Source organism: Phoxinus phoxinus, assembly GCF_949152265.1.
Source record: "Phoxinus phoxinus genome assembly, chromosome: 8".
Lineage (NCBI taxonomy): Eukaryota > Metazoa > Chordata > Actinopteri > Cypriniformes > Leuciscidae > Phoxinus > Phoxinus phoxinus.
Window position 1 is genome coordinate 20,274,489 of NC_136883.1, and position 23,861 is coordinate 20,298,349.

The 23,861-nt window shown below is 37.3% G+C and overlaps 2 protein-coding genes across 2 annotated transcripts; one reads left to right on the forward strand and one right to left on the reverse strand.

The window, feature by feature from the left end:
- Position 1: 1 nt before the first annotated feature.
- Positions 2 to 22,873, forward strand: capn5a (calpain 5a). The gene is made up of 13 exons (XM_079620213.1): positions 2 to 252; positions 2,828 to 3,000; positions 7,552 to 7,683; positions 13,868 to 14,076; positions 14,255 to 14,447; positions 14,919 to 15,112; positions 16,417 to 16,494; positions 16,739 to 16,934; positions 17,011 to 17,133; positions 18,272 to 18,468; positions 18,547 to 18,668; positions 19,833 to 19,969; positions 21,357 to 22,873. The coding sequence occupies exons 2-13, from the start codon at positions 2,836 to 2,838 to the stop codon at positions 21,537 to 21,539; spliced, it is 1,929 nt and encodes a 642-aa protein (XP_079476339.1). The 5' UTR covers positions 2 to 252; positions 2,828 to 2,835; the 3' UTR covers positions 21,540 to 22,873.
- ompa (olfactory marker protein a) lies at positions 12,345 to 13,554 on the reverse strand. Its single transcript, XM_079620214.1, has one exon. It carries the CDS (start codon positions 13,255 to 13,257, stop codon positions 12,634 to 12,636), a length of 624 nt encoding a protein of 207 aa, XP_079476340.1. The 5' UTR covers positions 13,258 to 13,554; the 3' UTR covers positions 12,345 to 12,633.
- Positions 22,874 to 23,861: the final 988 nt, after the last annotated feature.

The following is a 23,861-nucleotide window of genomic DNA, read 5'->3' on the forward strand; positions in this document are numbered from 1 at the left end:
CGCGACGAAGGCCCCTCCCTCACTCAGACCACAGAGAACATGAAAGACACGAGGAAATAGACACAGTAGTAGTAGCCGACAGAAAAACACAGTCCAGTGGATTACAGTCTCTGGAGGGTTGAGGAGAAAACTGGCTCTGAACTGTGAATGTCTCTCATCTGTGCATATGAATTAGTAAATTAAAAGAAGCATCTGTTCATTTCTCATTTGAATATCCTCAACCAGCTGGGGAAAACACGAAGAGTTTTGCAGGTAATTTAAGGAATTTAAGGTTCTTGCAACATTACGGGCTCATGGTTACTGAAATATTCCTTTTTCTTTTCAAATGTGTCACTTTTTGAGGGGTGTTCACACTCAACATCTCACTTCTATGCTGTGTTTTCTCGTCTTTTAGTGTTTTTGTTGTGACATGTTTTGAGTTTGTTTGCATGTGTGTGGAATGTTGAAAAGGAGGTTTACACCGAAACTGGCTGGAAATGATCTTGCCATTTTGATACATTTGTCAGGATTCTATGTTCATAACCATTTGAATTATTTTGTGATTTCCTGGTTTGAAAAAAAATATTAATAACATTTTGTGAGTGCAAATATTCTTCATTATATAAATAATTTATCCAGTAATCCCTAACATTTGCCAAAACTATGGAAATCTTGATTTAGTCCAGCATAGCATTGTATTACATTTTCTCTACTGAAAATGTTACATTCCAAACATAGTTTTTTTTTATATAAACAAAAAAACATGGTCCCTCTAACAATGAGTTGTTTATGCATGTTCAGTCATGTTCAGTTAGGCTAGTTCACAAAAAGTTTCAGTTACAATGGACCTATGTGTTTTTACCGTATTTCAGGATTTATGGCTCGTATAGTATAGGCTAGTATAGTAAGAATATGGAGGAGATAAACACCTCAATTTTATTCAGAGGCCAAAACTGAGCAGAAATATGCATTTTGGTGCAGTTGCTGATTTTATAAGGCCAAAAAGTAAGATGAGATTCTGATGAAAGTAAGATGCATGCATATAATTTGATATGAGAATGCATACAATTATCAGTTGTCACTCTATATCTCTCAATAATATGTCTTAAGATGATGTGTAAATGCTTAGTTTTATCTGTAGTTATTATTGTGGGGGCAAAACATATAATCCAATGCAATATGATTGATGAACAAATAAACGTTCCTCAGAAGCCTGATGGATCATATTTGATTTTCACGATTGAACATGATTTAACAGTAAATGTTCAAATCTTGAAATATTAAGAGAAAAGATCCGGTAGCATTTGAGCTGGATAACATAATTTGATATGATATTTTTTAATGCTGTGAAACTAATGCGTTTTAAGTGTCCAGATACTTTCTAAGGCCTTTCAAACAGCCCAAATAAATGTCACCATTTGAAGACACACCCTCTGTTAACACACTATCGCTGACTCATTCTCATGATCCTGAAAGTCGATAATGAAGAGCCATGTGTTGTGAAAGGGATTTATATTGTGTTTGTCTTCAGAAACCAGGATCTTTTGTGCTGTCAGATGGATGGTGTGGTTCCAGTACGGATGGGTGATTGGTGTCTTAAACAGATTAATCTGAGATTCGTATCGATCTTTCCTCTCTCAGAGTCGTGTGTAATACTTTTATGGCTGTGTGGTGATGTGAGTGTTTGCAGATCCTGCTGGACGTCCCCTGAGTGATAAAAAGCAGAACCATACAGTAAACTAAAGGATGGGCCAATAGTGTTTGTCAGACATTGTTTTTTCCCCTTTTTGGCTGTTCTAGTTTGACAGTGTGACACTGACTGACTCATGTTTCACTGATCATGTGACTGATCATCATTCTGCATGAATGTTAAACAGTTTTACATTAGGAATAGTTCCTGCCATGTCATTCCAAACCAATATTATTTTCTTGAGGCAAGACACTACACGCCAAACCCAGAGGACTAAGATTTCGCTTCCATAACGCGTCTTCTTTCAGACTAGTGGAAAGAAAACATCCAAAATACACTTTAAGTGTTTGTTTTATTACATTATTTGCATTTGTAGATTTCAATTAACCCATATATTTAATGGCCGTAATTTTTGAGACGGAAATCTCTACTTCAGCAGCTTAACGTACACCATACTTTACAGGTGTATTTCTATTTATACTCTGAAGGTTTTTACTGAAGGGTTTGTTCATGTATCATTCACCTGATATGTATTTAACATTTTATTCCTAGAAACACGATTTATTTTTATTTTCTGAAAGTGTTTTCTGATTTATAGAGTGATAAAAAAAAAAACTCTATGTCGTCAAAATGAATTTTGTACTTGGTCCAGTGTTCAGATTTCTCCAGTGTTCAGATTTCTATGCTGGACATGTATGCAAGAATAGTTCATTTGCATATTTAAACAGAACAAATCAGAAAACTTGTAATACAAAACAATTGTCTTGTACTGTGATTAATACACTAGGGAAAGTATGGTGATATATATGCCATACACCCATATTATAGTCTTTTACACACAATTATAGGCTATGTTAGGGAGAATGTCCAAGCTTCTGGGTTTTAATTTTTGTGTTCTTTTTCCAGAGATTTGCACTGTATGCTGAGCGTCAAACTGTGTTGAATGTTAGTCACGCCAGAGAAACGCATCCAGAACAGTGTTTCTACATTCTCCTTTTTGTGCTGTTTTATAAATGACACTCATAACTCGGTTCTTGTTCTGAACTACTACCCTATTTCCTCTGAAAACAGGCAAATGTAGAAGATATTGCAGTAAAGTAATCCCAGCGCCTTCTGAACATTCCTGCATTCTGATCTTGTGTCTGTGTGTCGTTCCAGACGGCAGGATGTTCTCGTCAGTGAAGCCGTTTGAAGGGCAGCAGTTTTCAGCCCTGAGGAAACAGTGCCAGCAGAACAAGACTCTGTTCGAAGACCCGCTCTTCCTCGCGGTGGACCAGTCGCTCTTCTATCATGAAAACCGCATTGGAAGAGTCACCTGGAAGAGACCAAAGGTATAAAAAACCTTGTTACCTGTTTTTAAATGCCTAAGCCATGATTGAATAAAGGCGCTTTTTTTATCTCCAAAGGGAGATATGTTAATTAACAGAATCCCCTTTTCAAGAACTACAATGAATGTCGCGTTTCGACTGCAACGCAATTTTTACAGATCTTATGAAGTCACAATGTTACTCATTTAAATAATCCCCGCCCACGGAATTCGCAAAAAAGGGACGAGGCCTGGTTGAGCTGCATTATGCCGAGTTCACACTGCATGATTTTCAAAGTAGTTGGGGTCACTGTTCTTTTCACACTGCGTGACTAATAATCTGGGTAACATTCAGTTGCTGCTGTGTGCACTGCACGATGGATCGGCGACAGGAGGTTTCACACCGCATGACTTTACAAAAAAACGAATCGCCGACAACTTCTGTCTGGTCCACAAACTACTTTTCACAACCAAACACACGCGAGAAGTTATAAGGAAATAACGCAAGGTCACGACGTGTGCGTGAGACCGAAGTCCTCGCGCTAGACTGAAATTGTTATTAAAAATTATAACCTGCAAGAAGCTTGCGATCTAAATTGTCAGTGCGTTGATTTACAGCGAAAAGGAGACAAAAGGAAAAACAGATTATGCAGGAGGAACTGGTTGGGGAGACGAGGGGAGCAAGGATTGTGTGTTCTGCAAAGAGGGTTGGGGGTAAATAAATAATTTAGCAATGTGCTGCTGTTGCTGCTGGTCAAGCAAATGTTTGTGCTTTGCTGTTTGATATAATTGTAAATATATCTATTAAAATACTGATATTTTGGTCTATAACTCCTCCCCGAACATCCCGCTGTCATTGGCTGTAGGTCATCGGCGATGTAGTTTTCAGTCAGAACACATTCACACAGCAGGATTTTGAATCACCGCTGATTCTCTCTGATCGCGTCTTTGATAAATTCACACTGCGTGATTGTCACTCACATGAAAGAGCAATTTGCCTATGATTTCGGACATTTGTCGGCGATCTCCCAAAACCTGTCGGCGAGTGAAAATCGGGCTTAAAATCGTGCAGTGTGAACTCAGCATTAGAGAAGACAGAGACACTGTTTTTTCCACATTTCCAAAACTCATTTGTTTCACCTTCTTAAGGCTGAATAACATGGAGTGGTTAATTTATTTTAAACATTTTACGGAGAACAGCTTGTTTTCTGTTGCTTTTTCTGTTGCTTTTGTAAAGCTGTTCACGGCTCCTTAGGAAAATTAGCCATGATTTTGCAATCGATTACTGTTTGTGTTACCTTCGTTTTACGACAAATGTCACGATCAAATGGTGGATAACATCGTATCTATAATGTATAAGAAAATTACAAACATACCACTCTGAAACGTCCTTTGAAATCCGTTCTGCATTGTCTTCTTGATCGTTAACGTTGTCAGGATCTGAATCGGGCTCAAATTGGTTGGAAATTGACGCTATCCTTAGTTTTTTATATTTACACTTGAGAAGAACTCGCGGTCATGGAGGGGCAGGACATTTCCCGAACAACTGCCCATCACAAAACGCTGGGTCAGCTAACCAATCACAGCACATTTCGTATTTCAGAAGGAGGGGCTTAATTGAAATCGGTGTGTTCTAGCCAGACTGGGGAGAGAGGAGCAGTAATAATGTAAAATACGTGAAAAATAATACTTAACATATTCTAGTACACCCCAAAAACAAAATCAACACTTTGTAAAAGGGCATATTTTGACCCCTTTAAAGTCCAGTATTTAAACGTACCCCTTACTTCAAAGTATTACAAAAGGAATAGTTAGCACACACAGCACGAATGAAGGAATGCATTGAAGGACTTGATAATTAGTTGCCTTTGGTATTAATACAGTTTAATCAGTTATGGCTGTTTAGATTATACCCGTCTTCTAATTAACCTGAATGTTGTCATTAATCATATCTGAGCTCTCTGCTTATGGATGGTGTGGCTCTTCTGGCCGTAGATCTTGTGTAACTGGACACCACTTGTAACTTATGCATTTAAACTAATGCCAGATAAATGTGTTTGTAGTTAAAACAATAACCTCTACATGCAGTCCCCTGCTGACTCTGTTGTGAATGCTTGTCAATATTATATTTAACCAAAGATTATAATAGTTATTGTTTAGAAATGTGCCTGAGTAAAGGTTTGTGTACATGAATGATTTCCTGTAGCTGTCATGATGTGTGATTAAATGAATCTGGTTTTTTTTAGAGTATAAATAAATCTGAACCAGGATGCATGTAGATAAACAATGCCAGAAATGGGTGGCTTAAAGTCGTTGAGAATCTGTTTTATGTGCAATATTTAGTACGCTACCATTCAAGTTTGGGGTGAGTAAGATTTTTTGAAAGAAGTCTCTTCTGCTCACCAAGGCTGCATTTATTTGATAAACTCAGTAATACTGTGAAATAATATTATAACAATAACTGTTTTGTGTTTGAATATATTTTAAAATCTAATTTATTCCTTTGATGCAAAGCTGAATTTTCAGAATCATTACTGAGTCCTGTCCTCAGTCACATGATCCTTCAGAAATCATTCTAATGAGCTGATTTGCTGTTCAAGAAACTTTTCTGATTGTTATCAGTGTAGAAAACTTCATATTTCTGTGGAAACGGCGAGACATATTTCAGGATTCTTTGAAGAATAGAAAGTTCAAAATATATATATATATTTTAAACCGAATTCTTTTGTAACTTTATAAATGTATTTACTGTCACTTTTGGTCAATTTAATACATCCTTGCTGAATAAAAGCATTAATGTCTTTCCAGGTAAAAAAAAAAATCGTACTAACCCCAAATTTTGAACGATAGTGCACATCATCAATTCACAAACTTAAGCAACTATAACCAACTTGCTCAGAAATTCATAGATAGGCACAATTTAAGCAAAAGCCTATAAATAAAAGGTCTGTAAGATACATTTTGCTTAATTTCTTAATAGTTCTATATGAAATGTATTGTTTCTTGTTTTTTCTTACCCTCCTCCCTACTGTTTTCAGTGTCTTCACAGCAGCAATTAGCTAAAGCTCATCACACAAAAACAAGCCTAAAAGATCTGTGTCGATTAAAACTGAACCCAGTCCATTAAAGGCTGTGGGAAAAGTCATTTTGGCATTCCATTATCTAGTTAAATATGCATGAGGTTTTAAGTAATCCACTGAATGGATTGTCAATGTTAGAGCGGCTTAAATGTGGTTTTAGCTAGTGAGCGGCTAATGTAACCTTGTTTGCTCACTGATTTTGATCTGTAGATTTGGCTCTTGTTCATATGTGATTTATTGTTTTTTTCTACCCATTTTATCGTCCTCCAGGTGAAAATGGTGCTTCTGATGACTTGGTAAAGTAACATTGACTTATCAGCCTACCGCATGATTTGAGGAATCATTCATGTCAGAAATACAAACGTCACACCTCAAAGTTTAATGCTAAGAATGAGCAGTAGCAAATACCACTAAACAGTCGGTCGGTCACACACACAGAGCAGTGTGTTTGCGTTTAGGGAGCATTGCTTCAGGACACTCCCTTTTTCACCGTCCATCATGAATTGCGGTGTTCTGTTCGGGCATGTGAGTGCAATGCAGTTGAACAAGTGCAATACAATCATCCGTCCACTGAAGACCTCCTGTGTCATGAACTGCACCGGTTATACTGTTTGTCGAAGCAGCCGGTGGCGAATACAGACCTTCACTCATGAATGTCACATGAAGCAGCTCTTCCTCACTGCAGCTGTTGTTTTACTTAGCATCTGAAATACATTTTTTTTTTTTTTTTTTGTCGGGAAGGGAGAAGGAATGCTTAGGAGAAAATTGAATTGTGATTTTTTTTCTCTCGCTCTCTCTCTCTCTCTCTCTCTCTCTCTCTCTCTCTCTCTCTCTCTCTCTCTCTCTCTCTGTTTTATGCTATTTATTTTATAATTATTTATGCAATTGGAGTTTAAAATGCATTTATTAGACATTCAGATTTGCTATGTTTGTTGTTTATAGGGCTACACAAAAAGGGGCAAAAAAAATAATAAAGTACAAAATTACTTTTTTTTCTTTTTTTTTCTTAGAGAAATGCAATATTATGTAATACTATATCTTAAACTAAGGTTAAATTAGGGTGTTTAGCAGAAGATTCATAATTCATACAGGTTTGGAATAACTTGAGGGTGAGTAAATGATGACATTTTTGGTTGAACTATCCCTTTACAGTTTCTCATTTGTTGGCATCAACACCTTTAGGTAAATGAAGCTTCAACTTGTTTTTTTGCATTTCAGGAAAAAAACTAACCCATAAACTAATCTTATAAGTGGGTGTAGTTAGTTAGGATGAACAGAATGCCATTTCAGCAGTACTCAAAGTTGTTGTGCCTCAATGACACTAAACAGGTCAACCAAGAACAGAAAAACATGGCTGGTTTAATTACAGGTGCTCGGTTTTCTTATTTAATAAAAACACACTGCCCTGCGGCTGCGGTGCTTCTGTAACTGGACTCTGCTGTATGTGTGAATATGGAGAACTGAATCGTGGGAATCTCTTTGTCTCTCTATAACAGGATCTCTGTGAAGACCCACACTTGTTTGTGAATGGAATTAGTGCCCATGACCTGCACCAGGGGCAGCTGGGAAACTGCTGGTTTGTGGCAGCGTGTTCCAGTCTGGCCTCCAGAGAAGCTCTGTGGCAGAAGGTGAGTTCATGTCATCATTGTTCCCATATTAAAAACATGCCTGAATACCATAGTTACCAATCTCTTTTAACTTGACATGGTGTCATAAAATGTAGTGTGAGTTATTGAAAAATTCAGTCTGCAACGCCAAGGTCACGATTTTGATTCCTGGAGAATGCATGAATTGATCAAATGTATATCTTGAAAACAATGTAAGTCGCTTTGGATAAATGTGCCTGCTAAATGCGTAAACAAACTATAGCACTGCAAAGAACCCTTGCAGAATGTTTATTTATTTGAATTTCTTGTTTTGATGACAGTGATCGCTAATACCAATTAACCACGTTTATGTGAACTAAAATAACAAGTAAGGTACAGTATACTGTATTGTACCATAGAAAATGTTGTTTCAGCCACATGCACACATGCATGACAAAGATGATCAAATATTGCTATTTAGTATCCTCACTGCAGATGGGACTAATGAATTCTTATGGCCGTTCAGTTTACACTTTATTTTACACAGTTTACACTATTATGAATGATTGTTTGTATACACTTAACTAAAGGTTCCAGAAGGGTGGGTTTTTGCAGCGATGCCATTGAAAAAAAACATTTTTGGTTCCCCATAAAACCTTTCAGGGAACGATTCTGTGAAGAACATTGTAATAGTTTAAAGGACCTTTTCCACTATAAAGGACCTTTTGTGGAATGGAAAAGGTCCATGGATGTGAAAGGTTCTTCGTGAAATCGTAGATGCAAAAAAAAGTAACTTTATTTTTAAGAGTGTATGGCATTTTGTCTGGAATGATGGTTACTGTGATACGTTTTTAAGGGTTTGAATAACTGCTCTCTAATCGCCAATATCAGCGGTTCATCTCAACGTCCACCTCCTTATCATTAGTTTGGTTAATGAATAGGCCTAGATTAAATGTCCATGAAAGTTAATATTCCCTCTTGTAAGAATGAGTTCGCTGATAAGCAGGATATACTAGTCAGAAGATGTGGTAAATATCATACGAGTTATATAGAGTCTATGCCAGTGCTCGAAGTGGGCCACTTCTCTGACTGCCCACACCCCCCTCGACCCCCCCCACCCACATTTTCAACAATCAGATTTTGATTATAAATAGCTTTTATTTTAGATTTTTCTATTTCATTGTAATTTTAGTTTGTTTTAGTTGATTTGTTTAGTTTTTTAATATTTCTATTTAGCTTACATTTATTTTAGTTTCCAAGGCAACATTTGTAATTATTGTTTTTCTAAGTTTTTAATCTAATATTTATATTTTATTTCAGCCTTTTTATATATTTATTAGTTTTAGAGTTTTAGCAACACCGTTGTATTAAACACATTTTACTGATGCGTCCAAAAGTATCACAAGCCTTTTGTGCAATTTTACGTTGCAATGCGACGTTAGAATGGCAGTTTGTCTGTCTAACAAGTAATAAATGTCATGTTTTTTTAGTTTTACGAAACTTGTGGTTCATGAAAAAACCCTCAAACTCTGCTCAAGGTTTTCTTGTTACGGTTTTATTTACAGTGTGCCGGTGAATCCTCTATAATGTAAGCTCATCATTTCTCTCATAATGTGACCTTTCCTCATTACACGGTGTCTGCAGGTACACTGTAATCCTTACAAATCGAGCCATGGGATGTGCTTACTGAGCAAATGATGCATTATTAGGACGAGTCTTGCTTGGATTGAATGAGATCGCATTGATGGCTTGTGACTAATTGGAGACTTGGGGTTATCACCTTGGCTTGCTTTATTTTCATTTGTGTCCACACACGATGCACAGTCGTGGACAAACATCAGATCCCACGAGGTGACTTGTTTGTTTCCATGCGTTACAGTTTTCCAGATCTAAATGCTTGGAAAAAGTTTTTTTTTTAAAGCACTTCCGTTTACTCATGAGCTTACAGTCGTACGTCATCCGTCGGTGTCGCTCCACGTAATTCTCATTAAAGAGCCTCGCGGGACGTCCTGCCTGTCGCTGTCACACTGCAGCGCTTGCAGTAATGCACCTTACACGGATACAGTACGCTGAGCACTAGAACTCCCTCCTTGTTGTGCGTTCTGTCTCTGCTAGACAAGTTGTTTCCTCCTGAGGTCTAATTACTGTCCGCTAACTCTTCCTGCGGTTCCCCTGAAGAGCCCCATCAGACACACACTCATAGATCTCATCTGGCCACACACTCATACCTAGTGAACTGCCTACCTAGGCAGTATGTTAAGGAGCTAAAGTTGCCATTTAAAAACTCTTTTGACCATATCCTAAGGCAGCATCACATATGTGCTTAATAGAGAAAACCATCCCAGAACTCTGCTTATTAAATTAAAAGAATTGTTGACTTTTTACTTGATACTTTTTCAGTACCAGTGTTATTTTAGTATTATTTATATACTATTATTACAGTTTTCTTGATTTTGAATTGGCTTTTATTTTTATATTTTCAGTTTATTTTAATTTTAGTTATTTTTAATGTGCTTTTGCCATTTTTATTATTAATTTATTATTTTTAAAATATTACTACTTTGGTTAAAAAAAAATATTTTTTATTTTACATTTTTATTTATTTATTTCCAGTAAGTATGCTTCAAAGGCAGAATTTCTAATTTTACATGTTTTCGGGTTTATTTCATTAACAAAAATGTTTATAATAGTTTTAGTTAGCAATAATAAACCTGTTTAGAGCCGCATGAAATATCAATAAAGCTGTGTTATTAAAATGGTTTGTGTTTGCGTTGTAACATTATTCTTCTTAGAGTGGTCTGTGCAGGTCCTAACACCCCAGTATAGTGACGGGGACACTATACTGTTTAAAGAGCACCGTCCTTCGGATGAGACGTTACACTGAGGTCCTGACTATCTGAGGTCACAAAAAATTCCAGGTTGTTTTTTTTTGTTTTTTTTTAAATGGGGGTGTAACCCTAGCCTGGTCCTACCAGACTCTCATACATTTCATTTGTACAGAGAGTCTGGCCACTCTCCATTTACAAGCGTTAACTTCCTTGTAGGCGGGTCCTCTGAAGTTTAAAACGATTGGATCTGCCCAGAGCCACTCTAGATCTGCCATAACCAATCGCTAACGTTTGGTTGTGAGTCTCGTGACGTATGTCAACTCAAACTAGCGCACGACCTCAACGTCATCGTTCTCAGGCACTCCCTCTGTTCATTGGTTGCAAACCGGTAAAAAATTTATCGGAGAAAACTCAAGAATACACCACAATCCCAGACGTAGTTCTGAAGGAAAACGAAAATTGTGCGGAAGTATGTAGGAGGGCGGAGCCAGGCTAGTGTAACCCTGGCCAAATACTGGCCAAATTTGCCCATTGGCCTCTGTCCATCATCATGGCTTCATCACTCTTTTCTCCACCAGTAAGCTGGTGTGTGGTGGGCGTTCTGGTGCAATATGGCTGCCGTCGCATCATCCAGGTGGTTGAGGAGATTTCCCCATTCTATTTCTAAAGCGTTTTGAGTGCAGAGAAAAGCGCTATATAAATGTTATGATTTATTATTAAAATATTATTTAAAAAAATGCTAACTTAGTATATTCACCCAAAAAAATAATAATTCTGTCATCATTTACTCACCCTCAAGTTGTTCCAAACCTGGATTATTTTCTTTCTCCAGCTGAACACAAAAGAAGATATTTTGAAGAATGTTGGTAACCAGACAGTTGATGAGGCCCATTGACTTCCATAGTATGGGGGGGGAAAAATAAACATCAACTGTTTGGTAATTTTGGGTGAACTATCCCTTTAACGCACTATAGAAATCAATTGGGATTTTAGGTCACCCTTTATTTTAAGGTGACATACAGTAGTTACATTGTACTTGCTCAAATAAGTACGGAGTAATATTAACTACATGCACTTATAGAGTTAGGGTTAAGGTTAGGGTTTGGTTTAGGGTTAGTTACTTGTAATTATGTATAATTCACGGTTATTACCATAGTAAGTACATGTAGTAATGTACAACTATGTCACCTTAAAATAAAGTGTGGGTCAAGTTAGGTAGGCTTCTTTTGTGGCTTCCTTTTTAAGATTTCTGCCAAAGTCACAAGTAGCCTACTCCTCACAGTACTCCACACTTTTTTCTTTTCTTTTTTACCATTATTTGGGACAGATCTATAGATGTTCATGCCTGGGGAAAAAAGTTTAAAAGATTATATGAGAAATTTACATTGATATATATTAACGTTATTTCTTTGACAGGCACATTTAAATGATTATTGTTAATTGACTGCTTAGTTGCCTTGTTTCATAGCACACAGAGAACATTTTGGTGGAGAACCGTTGTTTGGCTCGATTCTTTCAATGAACCAGTTCACAAATTGAACTGAACTAGTTCGATTCTTATACAACTCACTATCCTTTCATTTGTCAAACAAAATGTAAACGGAAACACTTCATGACGTAAAGGACTGAAGAATTGGCTTGTTGAACCGGTTCATTGAAACAATCTGTTCAAAAGAAACCGGTTCATGGAAATGAGTCTCACTTCCTAGAACTAATGTGTGGCATTTGCCTGAAGGCTGGCCTCATTGAATGCCGATATTGATCCAGTTGTGTGGTGGTTAGTGATGGACCCTGGCCGAGTCTGTCTCAGTTGACCTTCCAGTCAGATGCCTTCACCATATCAACAAAACATTCACACACAGAAACAGAATGATTGACAACACAATTTATTTTACTGTAGATTTGCTCTATAAGCATCGGATTACATGTGCACTAGACAAAATCATCCAGCAATAGCTTAATGCATACAAATAATGTTCCTACATTTTTCTGGACGGCAGGTTAATGAAACCATCATGAAGTTCAGGAAACTACAGAGGACAAGAGCTAAAGAAATTGAAGGTTTTTTTAACGCAAAGTGCTTTCGTTGATTGGTAAAAGAAAGAGGTTTGACTGACCATCACATAGAGCATCTAACCTGTCTGCGGTTTTAGGATTCGATCTGTCACTTGTTTTTGTTGAAGGTCAAAGAGCAAGAGATTTTCTCTTTCGTCGCTCCCTCCTTATAGGCGAATAGGAAATACATCACTTTCCGCACCTTCGCCAGCTCGGCTATCCTCTCTCCGAACTCCTGGATGTCCGCCTCCAGGCATTTGATGGGCAGATCATCAGGATCTCCGGCGTTCCTCCAGAACTGGCCGATGGGCTCCAGCAGCTGCCTGGTCATCAGGTTGGTCAGGTCGGGCGTCCAGAGCTGGCAGATGCCGGTGACCGTGAAACGGCCCGTTCCCTGCAGGGTCACGTTCCAGTGGGAGAAGGTCAGCTCCTGATCGCTGAAGTCCAGCCGGTAGACGGACTCGTACGGCAGGAGAAGCCTCTCGCCGTCCTGCCTCTTCTGCCCCCTCTGCTGCAGCGACTGCACCCTCAAACGCATCACCTCCGTCAGCTGCAGGTCCTCGGTGAAGGTCAGCTCCATTTCCGAACCCATGACCCGATCGTCTTCAAGATGAGGAAGGAGCCGTCTGCTCGTGGCTCGTGTCTGTGTGCGACTGAGTAAACTCTCTCCTCTTTCAACCTTCACTTTCCATCCCCACCCGCTTCTGTGGCCCCCACGGGCAAAAAGCCTCATTTAGTTGGGGACTTTATTGATTCTGCCTCACATGCTCTGAGCCTCTGGATGAGTTTCGGGAGCAGGAGGAGGAGCAAACCAACCGGAGACTCGCTGTTAGAGTTTGACGTATTGCAGCACTAGGCAACAGATGCTTGCTGCTGTTCAAAAAACTTTAAGGATTTTTTTGCAGGAGGTTTTATGCAGGGGGGAATATGCCTAAAATGTACAAAAATCTAACATTTCTTAAAGTGTCTTTAAAATTTGTATTGTTATTGATCACTAAATGTAAAACTATTACATTTTCTGTAATTGAAATAAGGCAAAAAAAATTATATATTAGATGAAAAACTAAAATGACTAAAAACGACTCAACTGAAGATTTAATCCCAAATATGAATGAATACTAAAATAATAACAATTATTATATTATAATAGTAAAATAACAGTGCAGTGATTTTGGAGTGAAATATGACCTTTCATTTGATTCACCCATAAGCTCCTAATTCCATGTATTTTCATGTTTCTTTTTTTTTTATTCACCATATTTTTCTGATCTACATCAGATCTGGCGGTGTTAGGTTTAGTTGACTCCTGTTATTTAAAAAAAAACATATTTGGCTGTTTACAGGTTATTCCAGATTGGAAGGACCAGGAATGGGAGAAGGAGAAACCAGAGAGCTATGCTGGGATTTTTCACTTTCGGTTCTGGCGTTTTGGGGAATGGGTGGACGTCGTCATTGATGACCGACTGCCAACCGCAAATGGGAAGCTCATCTACTGCCACTCCAACGACAGTAATGAGTTCTGGAGTGCTCTGGTGGAGAAAGCCTATGCCAAGTAAGTACCACGACCAGTATAAACAGAAAGAAAAATGCCTTCTTGAATGAAGCTAGCAGGAGGGATATATCAGATATAGGTTGATGATAATAATAATAAGAAATGTTTCATATTAGTATCAATGTTTCCATGATGTCTTCACTAAACTGGTTCGTTTATCTGATCCCTCATTTATCAGGTTATGTGGATGTTATGAGGCTTTGGATGGGGGCAACACAGGTGATGCTCTGGTGGATTTCACTGGCGGTGTATCCGAGCCCATGGATCTGCTGGAAGGGAAGTTTAACCAGGAGGAAGAGGCCCGTCATCAGCTGTTTGAGCGGGTTCTGAAGGTCCACAACAGAGGAGGCCTGATCAGCTGCTCCATTAAAGTGAGTTTGATGTCAAGTCGCATGCATTTGTGTTTCATGCAATAAGAAATGTGATAAACACAAGTGTCTTTATTGCACTTGTCATATTGGAATGCATGTTTCATGACTATACTTTTCAATGAAGTGTGTATTTTATTGTTTATTCTGTTGTAATGTCCTGCCTCATATACGTCCATTATACGTGCATTACTGTAATCACATTCTATTTATTTATTTTTATACATTTTATTTTTTTTATTTTCTTCAAAATGGGTAATCAACAGCATGCCACAGGTGCTGTACAGAGTTTAACTTTCATTTAAAGCTTTTTTAATTAGAATGCAATGGCCAATTAAAGTTCAACTCATTGACTCAAACTGAAACTCATAAAACAAATGCGTTTGTGTTTAATGCATTAAGAAATATGATGAACTCAAGTTTCATGGTGTCCAGTCTCATGTTTTCATTCTGTTTGGATTCTCTTTTCTATAGGCGACTACTCAGGCGGACATGGAAGCGCGTTTAGACTGCGGCCTGGTCAAAGGTCACGCGTACGCTGTAACTGACGTGCGTAAGGTACGTCTGGGCACCGGCCTGATGGCCTTCTTCAAATCAGAGAAGCTCTCCATGATCCGTATGAGGAACCCGTGGGGTCAGAGAGAGTGGAATGGAGCCTGGAGCGACAGGTTTGTGAACATCTGCAAGCTGTTAGCGTGTGGTTTATCGCTAAAGCAGACGGTACACTTTTAAGCATGTCTGCGTGATGTCCCAGCAGAAATTTATGCTGGAATTTTCCCTGGCCTTCCCTGATGTAAATAGTTTGATTTACGACTAGAAACACTTCAAATGATCATATAAACAAATTTCCCATTTGGTAGAAAGCATTCGCCTAATACTAACATTTCCTAAACAATTAGGAAGAGAAATGATTTAAATCAAAACATGCTTCATAAATGAAAAAGGATTAAAATATATAATCGTTATTGTGCACAATGCATAATGCACATGCAACCATGTAAAAAAAAGAAAACCATGCAATGGAAAAAACAGGAAATGTGCTGACACAGTGACGCTTTGTTTCAAACCAACGATTGTGAGTGTTTTAAATGCTCTGTGTTTTTTTGTGCTCATGCTGCCTCCTACTGGAGGACAAACTGAACATCAGGTGTCGTATTCAGTATTGTAAAGAAGCAATTGTCTTTGAGTTTATTCTGATCGTGTTCACATTGCAAGATTTTGGGAGTGAAAACCAGATTTAAAAGTGAGAGAGAATGCCTTAAATCGGGAGTCTTCAACCAAAAACCTCTTGTTGGACAGAAAGACAGTGCTCGGACCTTATAACATACATTTAATGCCATATTAATGTATTCACAATTCACATACTTTTTTGATCATGCTGACATTGCCAGTCCATTCAAATAATTATATTTTAATGTAGTACAGAGTCATATTGTTCATTAAATTGAGTTGTACTAATTACTTTTTTATGTGGTAGGGACAACCAATCATACATTTTGATGACATACATTTGAAGGAAACCTAATACAGTATTTTACAAAGCACATGATATGCAGACAATTTTGTAGCCACGAATTAAGAATTTGTTTACATTACTTATTAACTTGTCCCTCGTTTCAGTAAATCGTGGCCACGTTGAACTAATTAGTTTCCTCGTTACTAAAACAAGGGAACAAATTAATTAAACAAGGGAATGAATTATTAATTTGTGGCCATGTTTTTTTTTTTTCCTGTAGGGATTTTTCTTTAATGCATTTTTTTGTATTTTTTTTTTTTACCAAATTAATCTGGGATCGAAATCAAAGTTTAAAAAATGCAAAAGCAAACATTTTCAGTTACCAGAGCCATTTGTGAAATGCATATGTGTGAATATTTGTTCACATATTGTTCCTTATTACAGTGGAAATTGAATTACCACACTATAATGTTTTTTTTTTTCTGAATCCATTTCTGTTTGTCTCTGAATCTGCAGCTCAGAGGAGTGGAAGAGAGTCAGTAAGGGTGAGCGAGAGCGGTTGGGTGTGACCGTGGAGGATGATGGCGAGTTCTGGTGAGATTAATATCTTGTTAAACAAAGGAATATTCTGATAAAATCCAACTTGAGCTCCATCTTGTGACATGGTGTCGATTACCACAGAAAATCGTTTTGCATCTTTCAGCTTGTCAGTAGAGTGTTAAAAAAGGGTTTAAAAGCAGAAATGTAAAGCTTGTATTTGGTTAAACTAATTCTTCAGTGCAAAGATAAATGATCTTTTTTAACATTTGCTGCTGTGTCTTAATCTTTCCTCTCTCAGGATGGATTTTGATGATTTCTGTAAGTATTTCACAGACCTGATTCTGTGCCGCTTGATCAATACGTCGTACTTGAGCATCCACAAGACCTGGGATGAGGAAGTGATGCGAGGCTCCTGGTGTCGCCACGACGACCCTTTAAGGAACCGATCTGGAGGCTGCGTTAACCAGAAAGCCACGTTCCTCCAGAACCCACAGGTGCGACACTCATTCATAAGTGCGTGTTTGGGGTGTAGATGTGTCGTGTACTGAAGAGCGTCACTGTGTTTTTCAGTACGTGTTTGACGTGACGAAGCCAGAGGATGAAGTTTTGATCTGCCTTCAGCAACAGGACCAGAGAACTCGATCCAAAGAAGGGAAAGGAGAGAACGTGGCCATCGGCTTTGCTATCCAAAAAGTATGTCAAGTCCCCTTTATTAGTATAGCACTTTAAATACACATTATTTCAAAGCAGCTTCATAACAGTCATAAACCGGAAAAGAGCCAAATTAATGGCAAATTCAAAATCTGCCATAAAGCAACTCTAAAAAGACATTAGTGTCATCATTCAGGTTGAGTCAGTGCAATGTTGAATCTATTCAGTTCAATAACATTGTAAAGTTCATCAATTATGAAACTAGTTCAATTCAGCAATAAGCAGCTCTACAGAAGACAATGTCATTATTCGACTCGAGTCTGTTCAATAGCTATTTTATGCACATTTTGGGGATATTGCATAGAAAACGCTGGATAGAAACACCAATATGCGCATACATTTTAAAAATGTGCATAAAAAAGGAATGTAATGGAAACACAATCACTGAATAAATCCCTCGATGCGCAACATACTCAAAGGACTCAACAGAGGATGCGATTGGATAACTAGACTTATTAGCGGACCAATCTCATCGCACAGCATCTCAAATGTTGGTTTGGTCGTTCTGAAATGCACGAGTCAAAGTCTGTCATCATCAAAATGACTTGGTATAATGACTTCCCAGAAGCCTCTCACAAGATTGCATTCCCAAAAACCAGGCATCCAAACGCAAGATAACATGACAGTTTATTTAATTTCATTCATTTTCATGAATGATGTACACACAGTGTACACAGTGGCTTTCCCGACTGCAGCAACTTAAAAACAAATATTAGATATTTTGTGTCAATATCCCAGGAAGTGATGATTTTGTTCTCTTGAACACATTCGATGGAAACGGTGCTTTATTCACAAATGTGTTATGCAAAATTCTAATTTTGCACATATGTTAAATTGCCAACTTTGGATGGAAACAATGTTCGATTCAGTTCCATAACAGTGTTGATGTTGCAAAATTATTCAGCTCAATTCAGTTAAGTTTTGTTCTCATCCAAAAGTGTCAGTGCAGTTAAATCGATCATTTTACTGAATTCGAAGCGTCTTTAACAACTTTAACTAAGCAAGTCGAAAGGTGACATTGACAAGGAACCCAAACTCCATCAGGTGACAGAAATAGGGAAAAAACGTTGTATGTATGTACACATGTACACCTGTTTGAGCGAGATGTGTTCTCTGATAGGTGGAGCTCAACCGGACGTACCGCATGCACAGCATTCAGAAAACGGTGGGCAGCTCCATCTACATTAACTCCCGCAGCGTCTTTCTGCGCAAGGACCTGAAGGAGGGCCGCTATGTCGTCATTCCCACGACCTTTGAACCCAACCTGCAGGGAGACTTCCTTTTGCGTATCTTCACGGACATACCTTCCGCCTGCAAGTAATACGTAATATATTGGGCATCGTTTTATTTTTGCATTATGAATGAATGTATCGATGAAGATTGTGTGGTTTTAAGGGAGCTGACAGTAGACGAGCCGCCCCAAACGTGTTGGACGGGGTGTTGTGGGTATCCAAAGCTGGTCACACAGGTGCACGTCCACAGAGCAGACGGACTCAAGGCTCAGGACTCAGATGGATGTAAGTCTTGTCATGTTCTCTCTGTGTTTTTTTTTACACAATACACCTTATAGAAATGCTCTGGATAAGCACTCTGGATAACAGTTCTGAACACATTCAAAATTTCAGCCAATTTTTGTTTTCTGCCTATTCAAATCAGGCATGTTCATGATGCATGTAAGAACATCTAATTCGTTTAAAATGAAAAAAAAAAAAAGTCTAGGTCAACTTCAAAATGCATGTGCCAAGTTTTTAGGAGTGTAGTATTTTTTATTATTCATATTTGTTATTATATGCAATTGACATTTTTACGCATTAAATAAAAAAGGCTTGAAAATGTTTGAAAAATTTTTCAAGAATGTTTGCTTTGAAGCCCTTTTGAAATTCTTTTGAAACATTTACAACCATTTTTAAATAACTCCCAATAAAATATTGTGTTAAAACTACCAAGTAAAATAATCAAATATTTTTCTGATATCTGAAATGCATGTCACTGTACACTAGCATTCAAATGTTTGAGGTCTTTAAGTTTCAATGTTTTTTAAAGAAGTCTCTTATGCTCATCAAGCATGCATTTATTTGATAAAAATACAGTAAAAGCTGTGATATTGTAAAATATTATTACAATTTTAAATAACCTATGTGATTTATATTTTCTATTGTAATTTATTTATGTGATGCAAAGCAGAATTTTCAGCATCATTACTCATTACAGCTTAATTATTTTTGTGGAAACTTATATATATTTTTTCAGAATTCTTTGATAAATAGAAAGTTCAAAAGAACCCTCGAAAAAACATTTGAATGGAAGTGTACATGCTTTAATCTATCAAATTTATATTTTTATAAATACTTTTATTGTGTTTATGCGATTTTAATTGAACAAATCTTGAGATACCATTAAATATCAAACGATCTGATATTTTAAGAAACTTTGAGACCAGTCAAGACTCTACAGCTGTGCTCTCTGTGATGTCATTTCCTATTTCAGGATTTGCATGTCACATGACAACCCAAAGCCAAATGACTTTTACTATATTTCTTTGATTTTTTTTTTAGCTTTTTGATAAGACAGTTACCAACATGTGTATAATTGAAAATAAGTGCATTCAGATCTTGTATTTTTGAATAAATTGACCCAATAGTTTGATGTGTTTGAATGACTGAGTTTTCCTGTTGTTTCAGCGTCTGATCCGTACGTCATCATCAGCTGTGAGGGAGAGAAGGTTCGTTCTACGGTGCACAAAGACACACAGAGCCCAGACTTTGACGTGAAGGCTGTTTTCTACAGGAAGAAGCCGAAAGAGCCGATCTGCATTCAGGTGACAGTCTTTTAGGAATCACTTGTAGCTGTTTGCGCAAAATTGGAATATCGCATAAAACATTTGCCAATAAAGCACCGTTTCCATCCCGTGTGTTTAAGAGTACAAAACTTCCTGTGAAATTAGGGTTGCTGCAATCAGGAAAGCCACTGTGGCTTTTTTTCCCTATACATCATAAATACGCAATAAATGCTATAGGGCTGGTCCGAATACCATTTTTTCGGTAGTAAACAACACCGAATATTCGAAGCTTTGGAGGGAAATAAAAAAAAAGATAGTAAACGAGGCTCAAACATCCATTTCTTAACAGACACGTGTGTTTATTTGAGCACTTCTGACAATGAAACAAAATGAACACACTAAAGCATTGAAATAAATATCAGTAAATAATGTTAACTTAAATAATATAATGAATAATGGTAACTTAAATAATATAATGAAGTTAAATATTTAAAAAAGCTTACATTTATGGGCTCACGCACAACTCTTTTGTCATGAATCCAACTGTTTCCATGGCTGCGATGTAACATTTAATTGCTAACCTATTATTCATTTAGTAAACAAAGCTTTATGTGTCATAATATTCATGTCAAACAGTTAAACAGCATTCATATACAAAAAAAAGTGTTTTGGCGGACCACCGCCGGTGCTAGTCAGCCACCGCGGTGTTGTGGTTGTCAAGTTAACCGGCACAGCCCTAAATAACAAGTAAAAAGGCTTATACATTTTTGTTTCTATTATTCTATTTTCCACAATTTCAAAGATAATTGTAAAAAAAGAGTATTGTATTTTGCCAGATTTTATAGTGTAGACATTGAAGTGCGAATGAGAACCGTGTCGAGGGGGAATAAAATCCCAAAATTGAAAATCGAATACCAACCCACCGAACGAATATTCGGGTCCAGCCCTAAAATGCTCTCCTGTTATATTGTTTACATGCAATCGTGTAAGACCGTTCTGGGAGAAAATTAAACCAAATAATTTTAATGACAGAATTTCAGAACAACCAATCCAACAATTGAGATACTGTGCAATGTGATTGGTCCGCTAGTTAGAACCAATCACATCCTCTGTTGAGGCAGCATTGCGTGAGTTATGTTGCGCATCAAGGGATTTATTCGGTAATCATGTTTCCATCATATTTTATGCCCATGTCGTCTTGTTGTATAAAAATATTATCTGCCTCAATTGAGCCCATACAGATTTTATGTGCTTTTTTACAATTTGTGTATCTTGGATATTGGTGTAATATCCCCAAATTCACATAAAAATAGATGGATGGAAACATAACTATCGTCATGATGAATTCATTTCGTCATGTTTCCCACCCTCTGTAATCTGCCTGTTATTCTCAAGTGTTTGTTTACCTTCTTGTTGTGTCTATCAGATCTACAACAAGAACCTTCTGAAGGACTCGTTCATGGGTCAGGCGACCTTGAGCGGTGACCTGTCTGACCTGCAGCAGCTTCACACCCTTCACCTGCGGGACAAAGGAAACCGGCAGAGCAATGACCTCCCGGGTCTCGTCTCAGTGAGTCTCAGTACCAGCGACGTCCTGACCAACATCTGACGGTCACGCTGTTCCTGTGGCACTTTATCTGGTGTATTACACGTATATTTACATAGTCTTTTTTTTTCTTTTGGGAATGTTTCTTGAAAGCAAAATGTACATTGTTTACAAGCACTTTTTACACCTTTAAGCTGTCATTTCCTGGTATTAGGTGCTTCCTATTGTGTTTGTCTTGGAAATGTGTATATATATATCGGATATTATAGAACATGCATCCATCACTATATGAAATAGCATGCTGTATATGCATTTATCTAATACCTCTCGTCACTATTCAGGTAAGGTAGTGCAGATATGTAGTAATGAATTTCAGTTTCATATTTGTATGTTAACATAATTTGGCCAAACAATCAGTAACGGAAGGTAAAGGACTTTTTCTGTTTAATCTCTGTTTACACTAAATGTTTAAATATGGAGGGCATTCCTTTTATGTATTTTTCTCCTTTAAATATTTGCCATAATCTAGTGTTGATTTTTATGAACCTGTGCCAAGTTTGTCAAGCTTTTGAGAAATGAAACATTTCTCCAAATTAAGTAGTGTTTTATCAGGTGTTATCATGCGTTTACCAGAATCCAGGATTCATTTGTTTAACATGGTCTTAAAAAGTGAAGGTATCAGACAGACACGTCACGTGAAAATGTCCCTGTTTAAGGAACAGCTAATGTATAATGCATACAAATCTGTTTTAGAGCCATACAGCTGTTCTATATGATTTTAAACATTAAATATAAATATTCTTCTATAAATATTGTTTACTACATATGTTATCCACCCCTTTAGAGGTTATTATCTACACAGTGTAAAGACCAATTATAGCCACCAGGTGTCAGTATGTCGTCACTCAGGTTGTGGGGGGTTTTTTTCTTTCTTGTTTTAATTAATTGTCTTTCAAATGGTAACATGCTAAACTAATGTACTTGTGTTTTAAAATATATATATATATTTATTATACATTATATCAATATTTAGATTTGGTCATTTTCTACCTCTGTACACACTAATGATAGTCATAAACAAACCATCATAAAGCCAAATTCAGAAATCATCCAGTTTTTTTCCCTTTGATACTAAATGCCAAGACACAGTTTACATCTGTGCCATTTTACAATCACTATCAATTATTTTCATTTCATGTCTTACTTCAAGTTTTACAATTTCTTTCCGTGCAGTGCCTGTTGTCTGTTGTTTACAGATAAATAGATGTGCCTTTATCAGAACGGGTAAAATAGCCAAAGAAATCTTGATCATATTCTGTGAATTTTTTGTTTTGTTTTTGTATATTTTGACTTTCTCACTATTTCACTAAATGAAATAAAGTTGCATTGAATGTTCAGTTATTTGCCTGTAATTCTTTTTCTTGCACGTTTTGAACAGGGTTCCAATGATCATGTAAAACTTGTGTGTGTATATATATATATATATATATATATATATATATATATATATATATATACACACACTAACACACACATACATACATACATACATGCTGTAGATAGACTTTCAGCTGTTTGCTAATGAACAAATCAAACAAAAGTCATTAAAATAGCTGTGGTTTCCCCAAATTCAACTGAAAATTCAACTTTTAATCACTTCTGCAGTCTCAAAATGATTCAACCCCTTCATGGCAAGCATCTTTAGTAATTAGTAAACACCCTTTTACTGGTATGACCTGCAGCAAATGTGATGTATAACCAGACACCGTTTCTGAGGAATCGTAGCCCGTTCCTCATGAGCAATGTCCTCCAGTTCTGTAATAATCTTGGGTTTGCGTGCTGCAACCGCCTTTGAATCCCACCAGAGATTTTTAATGGGGTTCAAGTCAGGTGACTGATGGCCACTGTAGAATCTTCCTGAACGACTACTGCAACCAAGCCTTGGTGGAATTTGAGGTATGTTTGGGATCATTGTCCTGGAAGGTCCAATGACACCCCAAGCTTCAGCTTCCTCACTAATGGCATGACGTTTTCTCCTAGGATTTCCTGATACTTCAATGAATCCATCTTGCCTTCCAATGTAAAGTAGCCCCAGAGCATCACCAAGGCAGTGTGTTCTTTTCAGCATATGCTTCATTCTTCTTCCTCCAGATACCTATCTATAAGTATACCTGATACTTCCTCCTAACCCTAACTTTGAACTTGCGAACTATGCTTCCAACAGTGTCTCTAGGAACATTTAGTGCCTTCACTATCTTTTTGTATCCTGCTGTTCCTTGTTTGTGAAGGGCGATGATAACTTCTCTTAACTTTTTGGAACATTCTTTTGACTTAGCCGTATTTCTAACACCCAGTCAAATGTGACACTCAATAAACCTAGTTCAG